Source organism: Quercus lobata, chromosome 9 (genome assembly GCF_001633185.2).
Source record: "Quercus lobata isolate SW786 chromosome 9, ValleyOak3.0 Primary Assembly, whole genome shotgun sequence".
NCBI classification, from domain to species: Eukaryota; Viridiplantae; Streptophyta; class Magnoliopsida; order Fagales; family Fagaceae; genus Quercus; species Quercus lobata.
In genome coordinates this window covers 36,048,885-36,067,095 of record NC_044912.1, presented here as the reverse complement: position 1 = coordinate 36,067,095, position 18,211 = coordinate 36,048,885, and the positions used below count along the sequence as shown (strand labels likewise).

Here is an 18,211-nt window from a genome sequence, read left to right as displayed (position 1 = left end):
GCTGTCTGATCCATAAACTTATTTTTTATGCATTATTTTTTAGACTACAAAAATTTGAAATTTAAAAAATTTGATTGATAACATAGTCATCGATTTTTGATCTTCTAAAAATTTTGCAATCATAGAAGATATAAGAAGAATGACAAAAGTTTGGCTACAAACTTGGTTGTAACCGGTGACTACAACTCCCACTAAAAAATTAACATGGTTACATATTTTGAAAATTTAATCGTTGGATTACTTATTCTTTATATTCTTAACAAGTATGTCAAATTTCATTTCAATTGAATGTTATTTACTATTTGATCCATAAGCTTATTTTTTATACATAATTTTAGACTACAAAAACTTGAAATTTAAACATTAAACTTATGACATAGTTATTAATCTTTGATTTTTTTTTTTTTTTTTTTGAAATTTTGCAAGTATGAAGGATATAAGAAGAAAATTTAATCCAATGGTAGATTTGTCAAAATTCATGTCCAATAAAAAGATATTAAATAGAATTGTAGCCATTGGTTATAACTAAGTTTGTAACCAGATTTTATCATAAAATGAAAATGTAATTGAATGGTAGATTTCTCAAAATTCACATCTAAAAAAAAGATATTAAGTAGAGCTGTAATCATTGGCTACAAACCTATGACTAAGTTTGTAACTAAACTTTTTCCTTAAATGATTTAATAAATCGTGTAATTAAAAAAAATGTATAAATTGTTTTGCAATGAGTTGAAGAACTCTGTCCAAAATGTTTTTTTCTAGTCTTGAGCAATTGGGTCTTTGACAAGTTTTGAAGTCCAAAAGTCCAAACTAACGTTTGCCGAGCTTGTTGCAATGGGCTGTAAAACAATTAGCCCAGAACAATAGTCTATCAGGGCCAACTTCTAATAGCGCATTTTAATTTCACAACGTTCAGAATTTTTGAACTAGTACGCCGCCAACTGCTTAGCACCCGGCATGAAATTGCTGAAAGTGCCGAAAAGTTACGTATTGAGCTCTCAGCGTACTATGCCTTTGTCTATGTCTATGTGATCCATACTTGTTTAACATCCTGATGCCAATACAAAGTCCAACTCTCTCATGGGGAATCTTGGATTTGAACCGTATTGTAATAGCTTTGCGCCATTATGGGAGAGTTCAAGCTCTCAATCATGGCAGAACGCTACAATCTAATTTGATCAAACTCGGGGTTTCGAAAAACGTGTTCCTTGCCAACAATTTGATTGCCATGTATGTGGAATGTAGTCGCCTGAAAGATGCACATAAGATGTTTGATGAGATGCTTGAAAGAAATGTGGTTTCATGGACCACCATGGTCTCTGCATATACTAATAGTGGAAGACCCCAAGAAGCTCTCACATTATATACTCAGTTTTTAGAGTTTGGATCAGAGGTACCCAATGGGTTCATGTACTCTGCGGCTCTTAGAGCATGTGGTCTTGCGGGTGATCTTGAATTGGGCAAATTAATTCATAAAAGAATTTCTGGGGGTGGGTTTATGTTTGACAGAGTTTTAATGAATACCCTTTTGGACATGTATGTCAAATGTGGAACTTTGAGTGATGCAAGGAATGTTTTTGATGAGATTTTGTGCAAGAATGCAACTACATGGAACACGATCATTTCAGGGTACTGCAAAGAAGGTTTAATGGAAGAGGCAGTGCATTTGTTTCATCAAATGCCAGAACCAAATGGCATATCCTGGAACAGCATTATTGCTGGTTTTGCAGATTGTGGAAGTGTGCGTGCATTGGAATTTGTGGATATGATGCACCGAGAAGGCCTTAAGCTTGATGAATTCACATTCCCATGTGCTCTTAAATCCTGTGCTTGTCATGGTTTCTTAGTTATTGGGAAACAGATTCACTGTTATGTTGTTAAGTCTGGTTATGAGTATAACTGTTATACTGTATCAGCGCTGGTTGATATGTACTCAAATTGCAATGTATTAAATGAAGCAATAAAGGTATTTGATCTATTCTCTAGCTTTGATGAGTCTGTTTGTGATGGTTTGTCACTTTGGAATTCTATGCTTTCTGGCTATGTTGTCAATGAACACTATGGACTGGCTCTCAATCTGGTTGCACAAATCCATCGGTCAGGTTTACATTTTGATTCCTACACTTTCAGTAGTGCTTTGAAGGCCTGCATCCACTTACTTAATTTGAGACTTGGGCATCAAGTGCATGGTTTGGTTGTCACCAGTGGGTATGGGTCAGGCAACGTTGTTGGAAGCATTCTTATTGATTTGTATGCAAAACATGGGGATATTAAGGATGTGTTTGGATTAATTCATAGGCTAGAGAAGAAAGATATCATGGCTTGGTCTGGTTTGATCACAGCGTGTGCTATAATGGGGTTAAGCTCATTGGTCTTTTCCCTGTTTAAAGATTTTGTTGATTTGAATCTTGAAGTAGATCAGTTTGTTATTTCAAATGTTCTGAAGGTTTGTTCAAGTTTAGCATCTATTCAAAGTGGTAAGCAGGCTCATGCTTTCTGTGTTAAAAGAGGATTTGACACAGAGGAGGTAACAGTTACGGCTCTCATTGACATGTATTCAAAATGTGGTGAAATTAAGGATGGGTTAGCTTTGTTTGATTGTTTGCCAAAAAAGGATGCTGTGTGCTGGACTGGGATCATTGTGGGGTGTGGGAATAATGGAAGAGCAACAGAAGCAATTAAATTTTTCAATGAGATGGTAGAATTGGGTTTGAAGCCAAATGAAATTACCTTTACAGGTATTCTTTCTGCCTGTAGACATGCTGGTTTGGTTGAAGAGGCAAGGATCATATTTAAGTCCATGAAAACTGAACATGGAGTGGAACCTCAATTGGAGCACTATTGTTGCATGGTTGATCTACTTGGCCAAGCTGGATGCTTCAAAGAGGCTGAACAATTGATTGCTGACATGCCATTTAAACCCAACAAAACCATATGGTGCTCATTGCTTGGGGCCTGTGGAACTCACAACAACATGGAACTGGTTAATATTATTGCTGAACGCCTTCTTGCATCCTCACCAGAAGACCCTTCAGTATATGTGACACTTGCAAATGTTTATGCCACATCGGGAATGTGGGATAGTTTAAGCAAGTTGAGGGAAGCTGTCATGGAAATGGGTATGAAAGAAGCCGGAAAAAGCTGGATTGAGACCTCAGGCTAAGAAATCCTGATTCACTGCATGCATTGCATGGTGTAACTGGTTTGTCTAACACTTGAACAAAGTGTTTCCACCTTGGGGATTTGTGTGGAACAGTATCCATCTGTGTTCTGAAGTTAAGGCCGCTATTGTGTGAAACAACTGAATCACATTAATGAAATACAGAAACATTACAATGTATGTGATTTTTGGAAGGATCTTGGAAAGAAGACAACACTCAGCAACAGGATTCTCAGAGATTTTGCATTTCAGTGAATGGGTATATGTTGAATCACTTTCCTTTTCATATTTTAAATCCACAACTAAATTGTTATATTTTCTGTATTTTGGATCCCAGCCACTTTTCCCAACAATAGAAGCAGGGAATAACAAACAAGAAAGTGAAATTATATTATTACTCTGTTATTCTTGATTTTGCCAATTCTTATTCATTTGATGTTCCTGTTTTGGTGCAGGTGTTTGGTATGGTTGGCTATGCTACTTGGTCATGGTTGCTGTTAAATTATGTAGGTACACAGACACTTCTCTCTACCCTCAATGTATAGCTGGGTTGTACCTAGTTAATGCTATCTCGTTTCAACAACCAAATGAAACGTCATCATGTCACGTAAAATTCCCAGGAAAAGTTATGCTTTCTGCTTGCTGATGCAATTTTCATAGCTCTCTCAACACAAAATAAAGCTTTAGATTTTCTTCTTAGTACCTTTAAATATGCTGGAGGAGCGCTAGCATGTCTAATGCTTTTCTAGGGGTTAGTGGAAGTTCAAACTCAGAATAATGTACTTGCAATTGGCAAACTATATTAATATTGCCATGTTTCTGGTTGTGTATTAAATGTCAGTATGTTTTATTCATGGGGGAAGCCGCAAGCCACTAAGGGTACGTTTGGTACATTAAATGAGAATTACGATAGGAATTATAATCTTTATTACTAAGAATAAAATGTGTTGTAATGTAATAACTAAACTTATTCATAAGATTGGTTGTGAGTTATAAAATTAGAATAAAAATTAAAATTTATTTTAAGAAATATCTTACTAATACAATTAAATCTCCTTAAAATTGTTTTTTTTTTTTAATTTAAGAGAGATATGTGTTATTTTTATGATTTTTTATTTTTATAATTGTTAGATGTATATGGAAAGTTTTTTTTATTTGGAAATATATTAAGTTTTGAAATTATTGCACTTACTAAATAATAGCTAATACACCCCTTTTAAAAAGGAATAGTTATTCCTTAATTTGAAGAATAGCTATTCATAAGGAATGACTATTCCTCATAATAAAAACATAACCAAACTAAAGAATAGCTAAACCATAGAAATAACTATTACATTACCATGCCTATTACAGCCTACCAAACATGTCCTAAATCTTTATGTTACAAATGAACCCTAAGTTATGCATTACAAAGAAGTTTTTCATCTCCTGTCCTTTAATCAGGTCATATATATTAACCTGGAATGAACAATTTAATGCCTTGCTTGCAATTGTCTCCACATTAGCGTAACATGAGCGGACAATGCTAGCAGGGCAAACAAGGTTGGAATGAGTTATCAGATGACTGACTTGACACAGGCGAAAAAAAAAAAAAAAAAAAAAATGACTTAATAGTTGATATGGTAAACCTTAACCTCCTTGCTGTTGTGAAAGGAGGTGCAGTGGAGCATATTTCTGGTAGAATGTTTGCTATCCTAAATGTAAACTGTGTCCAAACATATAGACTGGATCAGCCAAGGCTCAAATTTTAACTATTGTCATCCTCTCAATACTGTCTTGTTAATGCTATATCACTTCTTCTTAATAATGTCTTGTCATCTTCTTACGATGCCATAGAGTAGAAGTTGATAAATTTGAATGGACAAAACTTAGGTAAAATTTCTTAGGTATTGTACCTTATGTTCTCCAATTAAATTCAACAATGAGTTTGCATTGATCAATGCAACAACAAGAGTATTATCTTCCCCAAGGATAATTGAATTCAACCATATAATTTGTTGGCCAATGCAACCACATAGTTGAAATTCAATTGGGGAACCTAAGGCATAACACCTAAAGAATTTTTCCTAAGTTTTGGCCCAATTTGAATACCTTCAATGCAGCAGTAATCTGGTTTTCCAGAGTTGAGTTTCATGATTTCAGTATCTTTGCTTTGGTCAGGGATTTGCGACTGTGAAAATTGGAAGGCTGTGGGGAAAGAATAACTAAAGAGAAGATAAATTTGAGGGATTGATGGCCTAGGAAAAGGAAGTTAGAGGTAGAATCAGTGGAGAAAATATGGTTGATTCTCCACTGGTGCATTTACTTGGCTGATTCCCATGATCTGTTCACACATCCAGCATAGTTTGAGACTACATTATGAAGGTTAGATTTGATTCCCAAGCATTTATCATTGTATTAATGTTTCTAGACATTCTGCTTGATCATATTCATCTGGTAGTCCAGTATCAGCAAGTTGTCCATTCCAATGTTCCTACGAAAAAACTTGTTAATACTTGCTGACTATTATTGAGGGAAAGAAGGAAAAGCAAGCTTCAATTTGGTGATGGGAAAAGAACAAGCTGTAAGATAGAGAAAACTACAATTCAATTTTATGAAAGTTCTCCTAGTAGTCTAGTACAATGTGGATCACTGGTATTGTCTAGTAAATCTCTAAAGTTTTATGTAAATTAGATATTTTTGAATTACGAAGTCAAGCCACTGGCAAGTCCTCGAGTTGACTCCCACACTGATTGGATGTTACGAATTAATGTTAGTTGGGGTTCAGAAAAAGCAGCAGTCTTTAGAGTCCTCGAGCAAACTTACCAAATCCAATCTCTATCTACTTTAAATTTGTGTTTTTTGGGACTACCCTCCCGTGTGCCACTATCTGTAAGCACTGGAGCAACCCTTGCCTGGCGAAATTATCCATAGCTTGGGCTATTGCTGGCCACAACCATGAGACTTTCAATTGGGCTATTGGTTCCTTCTCCAAGGTTAAACCCTTACAGGCTTACTATTGGAAATAAAAGCAAGACCCTTCTCCAAAGTTGCACGTACACTCGAACTAACCCATTGCTTTTTTTTTCTTTTTTTTTTAATGGAAGAAACTAACCCATTGCTAATTTAGTTATGATTCAATCTATAAATTAATATTTTATGTATAATTTTAAAATAAATAAAAAAATTGAAATTTAAACATTTATAGAATAGACAATTGTTAAGTATAAGGAAATATAGTAATTTAAAAAACATATATAATAAGAAATTAAGTATATTGTAACATTAACAAATGTTTCATTATGTATAATTTGAACTCAACCTTTTAATGAATTTAAGAAAGAGGAAAATTGCAACCGGATTGATGATAGTTTTTACGATCTCTTTCTTTTCTTTTCTTTTTTTATGACATATGAGAACTTCACTCAGATTAGTTACACTGTATAACAATCTTCACTGTTAAATAAACTCCTACGAACAACTAACTCTACCTACTAGAATTGGTTACCGGATAATCCAAGGCCAAAGGCTTTTTAGCTCTAATAGGTCTGGTGGGCCTTTTTATATTCTGGGCTGGACTACTCTTGCCATACTATGGCCTAATGATTCTGGGGTAGGAAAGTCGAGCCTGACTTAATTAAAACCCAACTTAAGGCAACTTGTGCACAAACTAGAACCCCTGGCAGGGATCTTAGTCGCATGCACACGGCAAGGTGTACTATCACCAAAATGTTATGGCAAGAGAAATATAATACAACAGGATAGTTAAAATATTCTAACTAAAGTACCAAAGATAATGTTTAAATGATTTTGCAACAGGAAAATACGATAATATGAGTATGGCAGAAATAAATCAGTAACAAGGAAAATAATGTTAGCACTTGAACAATTATGATAAAAATAAAAAAATAAAAAGAGGAAGGGGGTCAGTTTGCTAAACTTGGCTCCTTGGCAGATTTAAGTCCAAGAAGGGAACCAATTTCCAATGTAGGCAATTTCATAGGGAAATTCTGTCACAGAAATTGCCTACTTTGAAAAATGGGCCTAAGTGGCTTAATCTCAAACTCTTAACTTGCTAGAGAGTAGGCTATTGAGAGGGAGAGAAATGAGTAGCCTATTGGTGCATGCTCTATCACTCCTTACACTCTTGTTTTCTCACTTCACTTTCTACTCTCTTATTTTATTTCTTTTTGTTTATCTTCTTTGTTTTTTATTTCTCTATTTTTCTATGTTTCCTGCTGTTCCACCTTGTTGTTGTTTACTGTGCATGGTTGAGGCCTTTTTATACTGCCTGCCATGATAAGATTTACCATTTTACCCATTAACTACTTTTGGCTTGTTATGGGTGTCCTTCCTAGACTACCCGCTGGTCTGCTGACTACCCAGCCACCACCACTACCTTGTGCTAACTGCGCCACGTTCCATTCCCAGACAAATGGAGTTTTGTTTTATTTTCTTACTTTTTGTGGCATTCCCATTCAGATAAGGGCTGGGTATTCTCTCTTACTAACTCCTATAGCATACACCTAGTGATTCCAACTCATCTTTACCTCTATTGGGTGATATGTCATCCCAGCAAGACATTTCCTCCAAAAGAGCTTGAGCGGGAACCCCAAAATAGGCTTCCCCCCTTCTCCCTAATGCCAAACCACACCCTCTCTTACCTCTGATCCATGGCCCACCGCCCTTGTATTGGCTGGGTACAAATTAGTGGTGCTTGAGCCTTATGCGTACTCCACTCCCATATGAGTCCATTGCTTTTCTGGTGTTCACGCATTTGCTATTGTCTGTGGCTTTGTCTGGTATTGCTACTTGTTTAACCTTTTGTGGCGTGGGTGAGTCATTGGATCTTCATTCTTCACATCTTGTTTCTTCTTTGGGCTAGGTATTGCTTGGACATGGGCTTTTTCTTCTTTGATTCAGTTCCTGTCTCCTCTTACTTCTAGTTTGTGGGCTAACTTGTATTCCTACCATGCCACTGCATTATTTTTGCCGTGATATCGTTTAACTTGAATATGCTAGGCTTCTTCTAGGCCTGCCATGTATTATTCCTTGCCTCAGTTTACGTTACCCAGTATTTCTATTGGGTCAGTTCTCATATCATCTTGGGCTTCCTCGGCCCATTCTATTCCTTAAGTATCCTCGGTCCGTTTCATTCCTTTGGGCATCCTCGGCCCGTTTCATTCATTGGGGCATCCTTAGTCCATCTCATTCTTTTCTACTTCTTATATTCCCATGAGTTTTTACTAAATCTTTCGAGCTTCCCGATCCAATTACCATATCCTTTACTTTTGGATTTATTGGCTTTTGAACCAATCTCATTTACTAATTTCTTTCTTTGGGCTCTTCTAGCCCATCTTTGCTTGCTTTCTACTTTTTATGATTCTCATGGGCTTACTACTTCCTTCTTTGGGGCTCCCTTAGGCTCATTTGCTTTGTTTGGGGCCCTTTTACTATTTTGTGGGCTTGTATACCATTATTCATGTCATTCGGGCCTAATGGTTTTTTCTTATTTTGCTAATTCTTCTTTCTTCACCCCTTTTATATTGTTGGACTTCTTCTTTCCATTGGGCTTTTTCTTTTTGCCAAAATGGGCCTCAATAACAGGCTAAGCAGTTTATCCTCATGCCGAAGAGGCCTTTGCCATCTATATTATGCTTACCTAGGCTTGTAGCATCCAAAATCCAACCATATGGTTTTAAAATATTAATTTAATAAAAAGTTATTAATTAATTATACATGTGTAACTTAAACCAAACTCTTACTCAATATGGCTAAAAAATTTTTTCCTTTTGTCCCAAACAAGAAAGGAGTTGGTCCTAGCAATTAAACCATAGTCCAGCTAATTGAGCCCAACCCAACAGGATAGAGCAAACAAGGACTAAAATGGTGGATTCCACCCAGGTCAAATTGCGGAAAAAGTATTTGATATCAAATGATAATATATCAATAGTATCAAAATTCAATAAGTGTGAAACATGTCAGCAAAAAATAGTTAACTCATTAATAATTAAAAAACATGTGTTTGTGGTGGGTTCCGGTTAGCTCAACTGATAAAATCTCTGATAGTTGTATAAGAGATTTGGGGTTCAATCTCTGCCTATACCAAAAACTGATTGGTATCTTGGTCTGATGATAAAAAGCTATCATTAGAAGCGGACGCCATAGGTTGAAACTCACTAAAAAAAAAACATGTGTTTGTGGGAAGTTATTTTTACACGTCTCTCATTTATTGAATTTTGATATGGATGTATCACCGGATAAAAATTACTTTTTCCAAATTGTGAGCCCCATATTTCTTATATTAGTATTTGTCACTGTCTGATTCCATAAGGTCAATCCCGTGTTGTCCGAGTCTTTCACAGTTCCACCATATCTATTATGCAATCGCAATGGTCGTGGGCAGTTGGGTGTCCCCCCCCATAAAGTTCTTCTCATGCTACGTTGCTTTCTTCTTCAATCATTTCACTGCGACTGCGTGTCTCTCTCTTCATTCTTCAGTCTTCACCACGAGCTTCTATTTGTCAAGCACGGGTTAATGTTATTCCTTCCTTTCACCATTTTCAATGACCATAAATCTAAAAAGCACTGTGTAAAAGCTACGGAGAACTTACATGCAGAAACTCCTTTTTGGCCCATTTGTTTCGCGCCAAACTTGACTCAGACTGAGAACAAGCTAATCAAATAGGTAATGACCAATTTGACCTCTTTTCCACTACGTGGCCAAAGTCCAATATTGAGTCTATTGCGATGAGGCGCAAGGACATAGATTCGAGCATGAGTATGGATACAATGTGACCATATAGACGATTCTCGAACAATTGGGAAACGAATGTTGGAGACGTGTATATTCATTAATTATTAAATATACTAGCCTCTGATAAGTAATGATTAGTAATGCGTTTTGGATGAAATAATTTTTTTATCATACTCTTAAATATTTTTGTGATTGAAAAATGTAGTAATCTCAAATTATAATGGATGCAAATTATTAACTTTTTTCTTAAAAAAATAGAAGAGTTACACGCGTGCTCAGAGGCTAGTAATTTTTTAATGGGAGTTATATATGAAGTTATTTATAATCTTAGAAGATAGTCACTTAGGACCCTTTTGGATAGAAGGGAGAAGGAGAGTAGAGTAAAGTTGACTAAAAATGGACTAATTTTAGACCAAAACTACTCTACAATCCAAACGGACTATTAATAAAAATAATAAAAAAATCCATAAAAATAACTAAAATAAATAAATAATTAAATTTGTGTTAAATTATTTAAAACACCTTGATTACAAAAATGTTAGTAGCTTTTGAATACATTTGTACACATCCATAACCACATTCTGATTCCGGATGAAAGCAAATTAACAGATTTCTTCCACAATTCTTATGTTTCTCATCACATGCATGTTGAGCTTTACTTGGAACCAATTATTTTTATTATTATTATTTTTTGAGGGATAGGGGAAACAATCAATTTAATACTACACACTTGACATCGGAGGTAAGCATCCATTTTCTAAAGACCAATTTTTAATAATAAAAAAAAGAAATATATATATATATATATATGATAAGTAGTTTTTATTATTCCTATTCTATTATAATTAATCTCTATCATTATACTAAGACATAAAATTTTCACATTAAAAAAAAACAAAGGAAAATATTAAATTTCATATAGTAGGATATTTACAAAAAAAATGGTCTTTAACAACTAGCTACTTGATAGATTGACTACCACTTCACTCACCCGAATTTATCCAATGTGCCTTCTGTGCAATCTAACAAAATTGTTGATATGTCACCCTAAAAAATTACAAATAATTAGAGAGTAAGGTTTAAATGTAAGAAAAACAACATACAAAAATAATAGGAGGAAGAGAGAACACCACTTAGAAATACACTAAAATAATTTTTTTTTTTAAAAGACAAAAATATATGTCATTCCCATTCTTAAAAAATACTCATTAACTAGAGAAAATATTAAACACTCTTCAAACTAATCAAATAAAAAAAAAGATTAAAAAAGAAAAGAAAAGATAAACTAAGATAATAATATAGAAATGATAAGGATAACAAAGTAAGGAAAGCAAATATAAGAAAGCAAATACTGAATGACAACTCATAAAAAAAAAAAAAAATGTAATTTGCTGTAATACAGATAATTGTGGAATTTAAGGGCTTCTCTGACAACGTACTTGCCTGTGAAACCTGAGGCACCCAGGATTATGAGGTCGTAGATGATGGTTTTTGCCACTAAATTCTTAGGAGAGACTCAAGACTTGAGTTTTGAGGGTTTCGACTTTCAAGACCTTTTTTTTTTTTTTTTTTTTAAGTATTGAAAAGTAGAGAGGTGTGGCGTGTGCAACTGCTATGCCTATCACTGTGTGTTCCTAACTGCCAAATGCCAACATTCTTTGCAGCTTTGGGAGTGTGGAGATTTTGTAGAATGAATCAGCCTAGTGGAGTCTGTAGTGGACAGGTGGAAAAAAACAGTTTAATGTAAAAACATGGGCCATTTCATTTTGGCAATCAGGAAGAAAAAAAAAAATAAAAAGAGCACTTTTGTGGAAGAAAAAAATAGTTTTATTATTTCTTTTTTTTCAAAAAAAAAAAAAAGAGTTGTATTAGTACTTGACAACTAACAGGAGAGAGAAATGTGAAGGTGGGAGAAAAAACTTTTAAAAAAAAAAATTAGCTAAAAATTAAGAGTTTTTAAATTAGTAATTTTACATGTCTAACCCTACTATTTAAGCTTTACAAACTGGTCAATGTGAGGGTATTTTGGGCATCGAAATTAAGAAATCCAAACAAATAAAGCCCCTTAAATAGTATTATAGATTGATTCTCAAAAAAAATAGTAGTATAGATAAAGTGAATTCATGACTAATATATGATATTTAAAAATTAGAATACAAACTAAGAATAAAATCTACAAGAGTAAATAAAAGTTAACTAGATAAATTTTTTGATAAGTAAAAGATAACTAAATAAGTGTTCAAGATTAAAAAATAAAAGATAAGTGCTACTCTCGTGTTCAGGCAGTGTCCCGCAATTAACAAAAAGGACACAACTAGAACGTTGTTGCAAAAGTGTTCTAAGCATATCTCGTGTCTGACACTAGTACGGCACCCTAAATAAAATGTCTGCGCTTTCTAAGTCTATTGACAACATATATGGTCTCCATGGAATTGAATATCAACGCCTTAGTGTCGAGAAAGTCCGTAGATACAATTTTACCACAAATATAATGAGATCAATTGTGAGTAATGAAGAAAAAGTGATTGATTTATTTGAAAGAGATAGACACAACTCACAATTGATCACATTAAAAATTGCGACGGTGGAAGAATGGGCTGTTGGAGTCTCAATCCTCAACACCAAACACAGTCATGCTTAGTTTTTTATGTAAACAATATTTTTGGTGGAAACTATTTGATATTTTAAGTGCTTGTTAAGCCCATACCATGTTATTTAAGTCTTCTTTCAAAGATCAAGAAAATCCCAATTATTAACACAATGAGTACAAAACAAGAATCAGAAATCAGTAAAACTAGGACGGAAACGCACCCACAAACCAAGAGACAACCCACGCCCGACCGTTAATCCAGGCTAGAAAACAAGACCCAGATGACAAGAATGCTGACGCACATTTTGTACCAAAGTTAGGTCGTGATGTGCCACTCAAACCATTAGGCCTTAGTACATTGCTGCATGATCGAAAAAATCATGGGTATTGGGGGCCAATTCTAGCCTTAGGACAAGGAATATAACTTCGTTCCCAATCGATCAAATTTTCCCTTTAGCTAAACGAGGCAGGACATGGCAATTGTTTGAGAAATTTGTTACTGTTCTTGCACTACCAAGACGGTCTCTGTTGCATATGCCAATAGTATAGGACCTGGTAGAAAACTCTCAGTGAGTCAGTGACAAAAGTTTCGCAATCGCTGTCTTGTTTGGCGAGCATTGATAGGTCTTTTAGTCCGTGCAAATTGATACAATCATTCCTCGTCCCACTAACACTGTCCTACAAGTAGGTCCAGAATCCAACTTTTTTTTTTTTTTTTTTTGAACTTTAATTTGGTATGAAGTCTTAGCTTTAATGCTTTTCCCACCCACCAAAAAAAAAAAAAAAAGTCATTTGAAAATTGCAGTAGTAGTTTATCAAGTTTATAAATTGGCAAGGTTTTAGGACCATAGTCTTGTAAGAAGAATAATCTCAAAATATTTTGTACAAAGTTTCACGGAAATATTATTACAAAGGGTGAGACTTTGACAAAAGAGTTTGGGAAGAGACAAAAAGGGGTTTTTTTTTTTTTTTTTTTTTTTTTTTTATGTTGAAGGTGGGGGTGGGGGGGGGAATTGTGACATTCTTGAGTTCTGAAAAAAAAAAAAAAAAAAAAAAATTGTACAATGGAAGAACATTAAAAAAAATCTAAAAATTGTTTGTGAAAATTTCCAAAATTTTTCCCCTTTTTTCCTTATGCCATCTGAATTCTGAATAGGTCTTTTGCCCAAATAACTTTTAGATTCAAGACTTTTAAACCCGATTAGCAAAAGAAACCTCTTTAAAATACTTTGATAAAAATTCTATCACCAAATGTTTCTAGAACATTTTAAAATTAGTTTAATAATCTATCGTAATTTTTGTTTCATACATAAAGTGGGTATTGCACATGTTTGCAGTTTGCACTATATATGACTCAATATAAATACTACAAGTTCTGTAACATTATTTTGCCATGTAACACATATTATTTGTACATCAAAATTATTAACATAATTTACTCTAAGTGGAGCTACCAAAATTTCAAAAAAAAAATAAAAATTTAAATACCAATCCAATTAAAATTCAATTTCCAATTATATTTTTCAAAATTATTTAAAATGGAGTTTTAATATTTAGTTTAACTTATTTTGATAATTGTTGATGCCCATTTTTGCAAATCCATATCCAAAAGTCCATGAGGAAGAAAGCCCAATGAAAAAGCAAGGCCCAAAGGCTCACCAAGAAGACCAAAGAGCAAGAGAGGTCCAAAAAAAGAAATGCAAGGGAAAGCAATCTATAGCAAAACATCTGCCGCAGAATACAGATCTGCCGCATAATATAGTTCCCTGGCAGAATAGCTTCGGCAGACAAAGACAAATTGGGCCCAAGACCCTTTTGATCCAGTCAACATTATCTGGCCCACAAAGGCCCAAATTCTTTTGTATAAAAGGATAAGCGTGAAAACTGATATGAAGAAGCACGATGAAAAGAAACAAGGAACAACAGGAAGTGTCAGCAGCAAGAATCACGTGAATAAAAGAAAAGCCAAACCAAAGGAAAATGACAAACGTAGCACGAAACGTGTGAAGAAATAAAACAAAACACGCAGCAGACTAAAACAAAGCTAATCTGCTACGGTAGAAACAGCGTGGGAGGCAAATACAGAAGATAGCAGAGCAAGCACAGAAGGGCCAGGACACCACCAACCTGTACCCAGCCAATACAAGGGAGGTGGGCCCATGGTCAAGGGGATTCAGAGGGCGAGGTTTGGTGGTGGGGGGAAAAGGGGGTCTATATTTGGTTTCCTGCCGTGACTTCTTTTGGAGAATATATCTTACTGAGATAGTATCTTACCCAAAAAAAATAATAAATGGTTAGGACTATCTGATGCATGCCATAGAGCTAGGTAGTGAGGTAGAGGTATACAGCAGGATTTGTCATGAAATGGGTAGTGGTACAGCAGACATGAACTGAACAATGGCAATGGTCTGGGCAACCAATGGGTGAATGGGTAATCTTGAAAGGATTCCCACAACAAACCAAAAACAGTTGGTAAAGCCTTAGGGGTAAAAGGGAGAAATCCCATTGAATTAGTTGGCTATAAAAGGAAGGTAACCAGGCAGAAAAAAGGGGACGGAATGGAGGAGGAAAAATATAGGAAGAAAAGGAAAAACAAGGGAAGAGAGAAAAACACCGAAAGAGAGAGACCCAATGGAGGGAAGCACTTAAGGAAGAAAAACTCATGGTAAGAGAGTAGTAAGCACCCAGAGAGAGGGACCCAGGAAAAGGAAAGACCACAAATGGAGAACAACACACGGCAGGAGAGTAATAAAAAACTAAGAGTAAAGAAAGAACGGAGAGAAAGAAAGAAAGTGGTAAAACAAAGAGAGAAAATACGGCAGGAATAGGGGCATGCATCAATAGACCATATTTTCCCTCCCTCTTAGCAAACCCACTCTTTGATGTCCCCAAAAGTAATAGCTAGTAGCCATTTAGGCCTATTCTCCAAAATGCACAACTTTGATGGCAAAAGCCTATGATAAGGTTGTTCAAGTTGGGGTTTGGGTTCTTTCTTGGTTTACTTATCCTGTGGGAAGATTCAATACTTGATTTTCATTGCAAATATATTTGATTTCTCTCATTATAAATTATATCTGCTGTATTTAGTCATCCTGCCGTAGCACGTTTTTATCACATCTGCTGCATCAATTGTCCTGCTGTGGTATCTTTACTTTTTGTACTAGTTATTCTGCTGTAGCACATTTTCATAATATGTACAATGTTAGCTATTATACTAGCTAAACCTTTTCTGTGGAAGTTTTCTTCTTTATTTGTTATTACGTGTTTCACTGTTGACACAAACTAATTATTATCCTGCCATAAGTATATATATACTTATATCTTGTTTCTCATGTTCTGCAAAATATATTTTATATATGTATATGTGAATACGTATAAGTATATACACTCATATATGTATGTATATATTTGAGAATATGCTAACCCATTTAAACTAACATTTGTTTGATAGGTATTTTCTTTGGACTTTAGATTTGTTTATGTGCAGGAAGTAGAAAAGTATTTCTGCAGTAAAAACGAAGAGTAGTCATTCACATTGCAAAAGGTTTTACTACATGGCAGAAGGCTTTAAAGCACAGCAGACAGTTTTAAAGCACAGCAGACAACTTTAATGTACAGCAGGAAGCTTTATTGCACAATAGAAAGTTTTGCTACATAGCAAAAAAGTCAGTCCTGTGGCAGAAACTGGAGAAAAATTCCTTTTGCGGCAGAAACTGGAGAAAAGTTACTTCTGCGGCAAAAATAGAGGATAAGCACCACGTTCTGCCTGCCGTAAGCGTGCTCCTGGCAGACGAGACATAGTTTGCGCACAAACCGGACCAAATTAAGTTGCAGTTAGACTGGTCTTAACTCCCTTACTCAGAATACTCAGGCTCAATACCGCAGGAGGCAGCCCAGCCCACTTTAACCACAAAAAGGCCCACCACAATAATCTATTATGCTTTTTTATTTTAATAAAAACTTGGTATTATATAATTATTTTCACCACATATCTTAAAATAGTTTTTACTATTTTATTTTCATAATGTAATAATGTAATTATATTATTGAAAAGTTAACTAAACAAAAAATGCTAGAGGTAAATTAAAAAACAAAAAAGAAAGTAACAAAAAAATGACATGTCAAGGAAGGAAGTGACACAAAATGACTTCGAATATATAGAATGTGTAACATGGACTAGTCTTTTGAGATTCATAGACAATCTTAAAATTTTAAAACTAAAATTTATTTGTTGCTGTATATAATTATTTTTTTTATTGTAATGAAAACGCAAATAAACAATTATAATTAAGTCAATCAATTTGGTCTGTAACGTGTGCTGCATATTATATTAGCACTATCTTGTGCAATTTTGCTTTGACTCTTGAGTCGCTCCTATTGTTTTACCATTGCCTCTCTCTCTCTCTCTCTCTCTCTCTCTCTCTCTCTCTCTCTCTCTCTCTCTCAAACATTGATGAATTGTGATTGTTATAGGGTATGGAATAGATTGGGGCCGTGGGGTAAAAAATTGGGACAAGATGGTAACATCCTCTTTTTATTTATTTTTTTTTTTTTTGTGCCCATTAAATTGAGAAAATCATATAATATGAAAATATTTTATGAGACAGTTTCATGAGTTCTCTCTCTTATAACATGTGTGATTCTCACAAAATAAATTTCACATGTTAGTCTTGTGAGATACCCTCTCTTGGATGGGGTACATTTTGCTATCCATGCTTGATGTTCTTTTAGGACAGATGGTGTTGATTTGTTACTACTATTTCTTTACAATTTTTTTTTCTTGGCTTTATCATTTTTTTTTTTACTGTTTTCAATGTCTAAAGATACAAAGAAACAGTGGCGACTCCAAGAATTTTTTCCAGGATGTTCCTCAACAAGCATAAATTACACAATCTAATAAAAAGAAAATTTTATATATTGACAACAACAACAATCAAAAAACACGCAAATACATAAAGTTTACAATTGCCTTCTACGAGTTTTCATATTTTGAAATCGTTGCATAAGAGTCTCATTATCAATGCTACAAGTTACATCTTTTTCAATATACACAACCATAATTCTAGCAAAAGAATAAACAATAAATTATAAGTTTATTTGAATATTAATAAAATTATTAATTAATTATTATTGTTTAGTTGTTTCATTAATTTGTTTGTCTTTTAAACTATAATTTGTTATATTGTTATTTCATTAATTATAAAATTATTAATTATTATTTAGCCTAACATAATTTAATTTGTTTGTCTTTTATAATGTATTGGTTTATTATACTGCTTTAATTATTGTTGTTTAGCCTAATAATAAACTATATTGCTTTAATTTATTTGTCATTAATTATACTGTTTTAATTTGTTATATTGTTTAGCCCCATGTCCTGTGCACATTACACTAAAAGAGCCACTGATGTGCACATTATTTACACATCTCATGTGTAGCACAATAATTAAAGCAGTGTGCAGCCTGGCCCTATGTGGCCATGTGGCCATCCCACCCCACCCCATTCAACAGACAAGCACGCCTAATGCCTAATGAGTGATGCCTCTATCAATCAGAAAATTTCACAATCACACATTACACTAGTCTAAAAGATAATATCTCACCAACACCAACACACTACACACACCAACACCAACGGATAAGATAAACTGATAAAGCCAAATTCAAAAAGTTATAAATAGACAAAACATTAATAAACGTAAAGTTAGACTCACAGTTCAAAAGA

At 34.4% G+C, this 18,211-nt stretch overlaps 1 protein-coding gene across 3 annotated transcripts; it reads left to right on the top strand.

Annotated features, from left to right (window-relative positions):
* The first annotated feature begins 897 nt into the window (after positions 1 to 897).
* On the top strand, positions 898 to 5,836 carry LOC115959208 (pentatricopeptide repeat-containing protein At4g08210). Of its 3 annotated transcripts, none has more exons than XM_031077524.1 (3): positions 898 to 3,419; positions 3,616 to 3,666; positions 5,321 to 5,836. In XM_031077524.1, exon 1 carries the CDS (start codon positions 1,055 to 1,057, stop codon positions 3,161 to 3,163), a length of 2,109 nt encoding a protein of 702 aa, XP_030933384.1. In that variant the 5' UTR covers positions 898 to 1,054; the 3' UTR covers positions 3,164 to 3,419; positions 3,616 to 3,666; positions 5,321 to 5,836. The 3 variants fall into 3 exon arrangements, with proteins under 3 accessions (XP_030933384.1, XP_030933383.1, XP_030933382.1); XM_031077523.1 differs by having other exon boundaries at positions 3,616 to 3,670; XM_031077522.1 differs by lacking the exon at positions 5,321 to 5,836 and having other exon boundaries at positions 3,616 to 4,024.
* The last annotated feature ends 12,375 nt before the right edge of the window (positions 5,837 to 18,211 follow it).

What these genes read in the sequence shown, in the direction of transcription:
- LOC115959208 (XM_031077524.1), top strand. Translation starts at nt 1,055, where the DNA reads ATGCCAATACAAAGTCCAACTCTCTCATGGGGAATCTTGGATTTGAAC.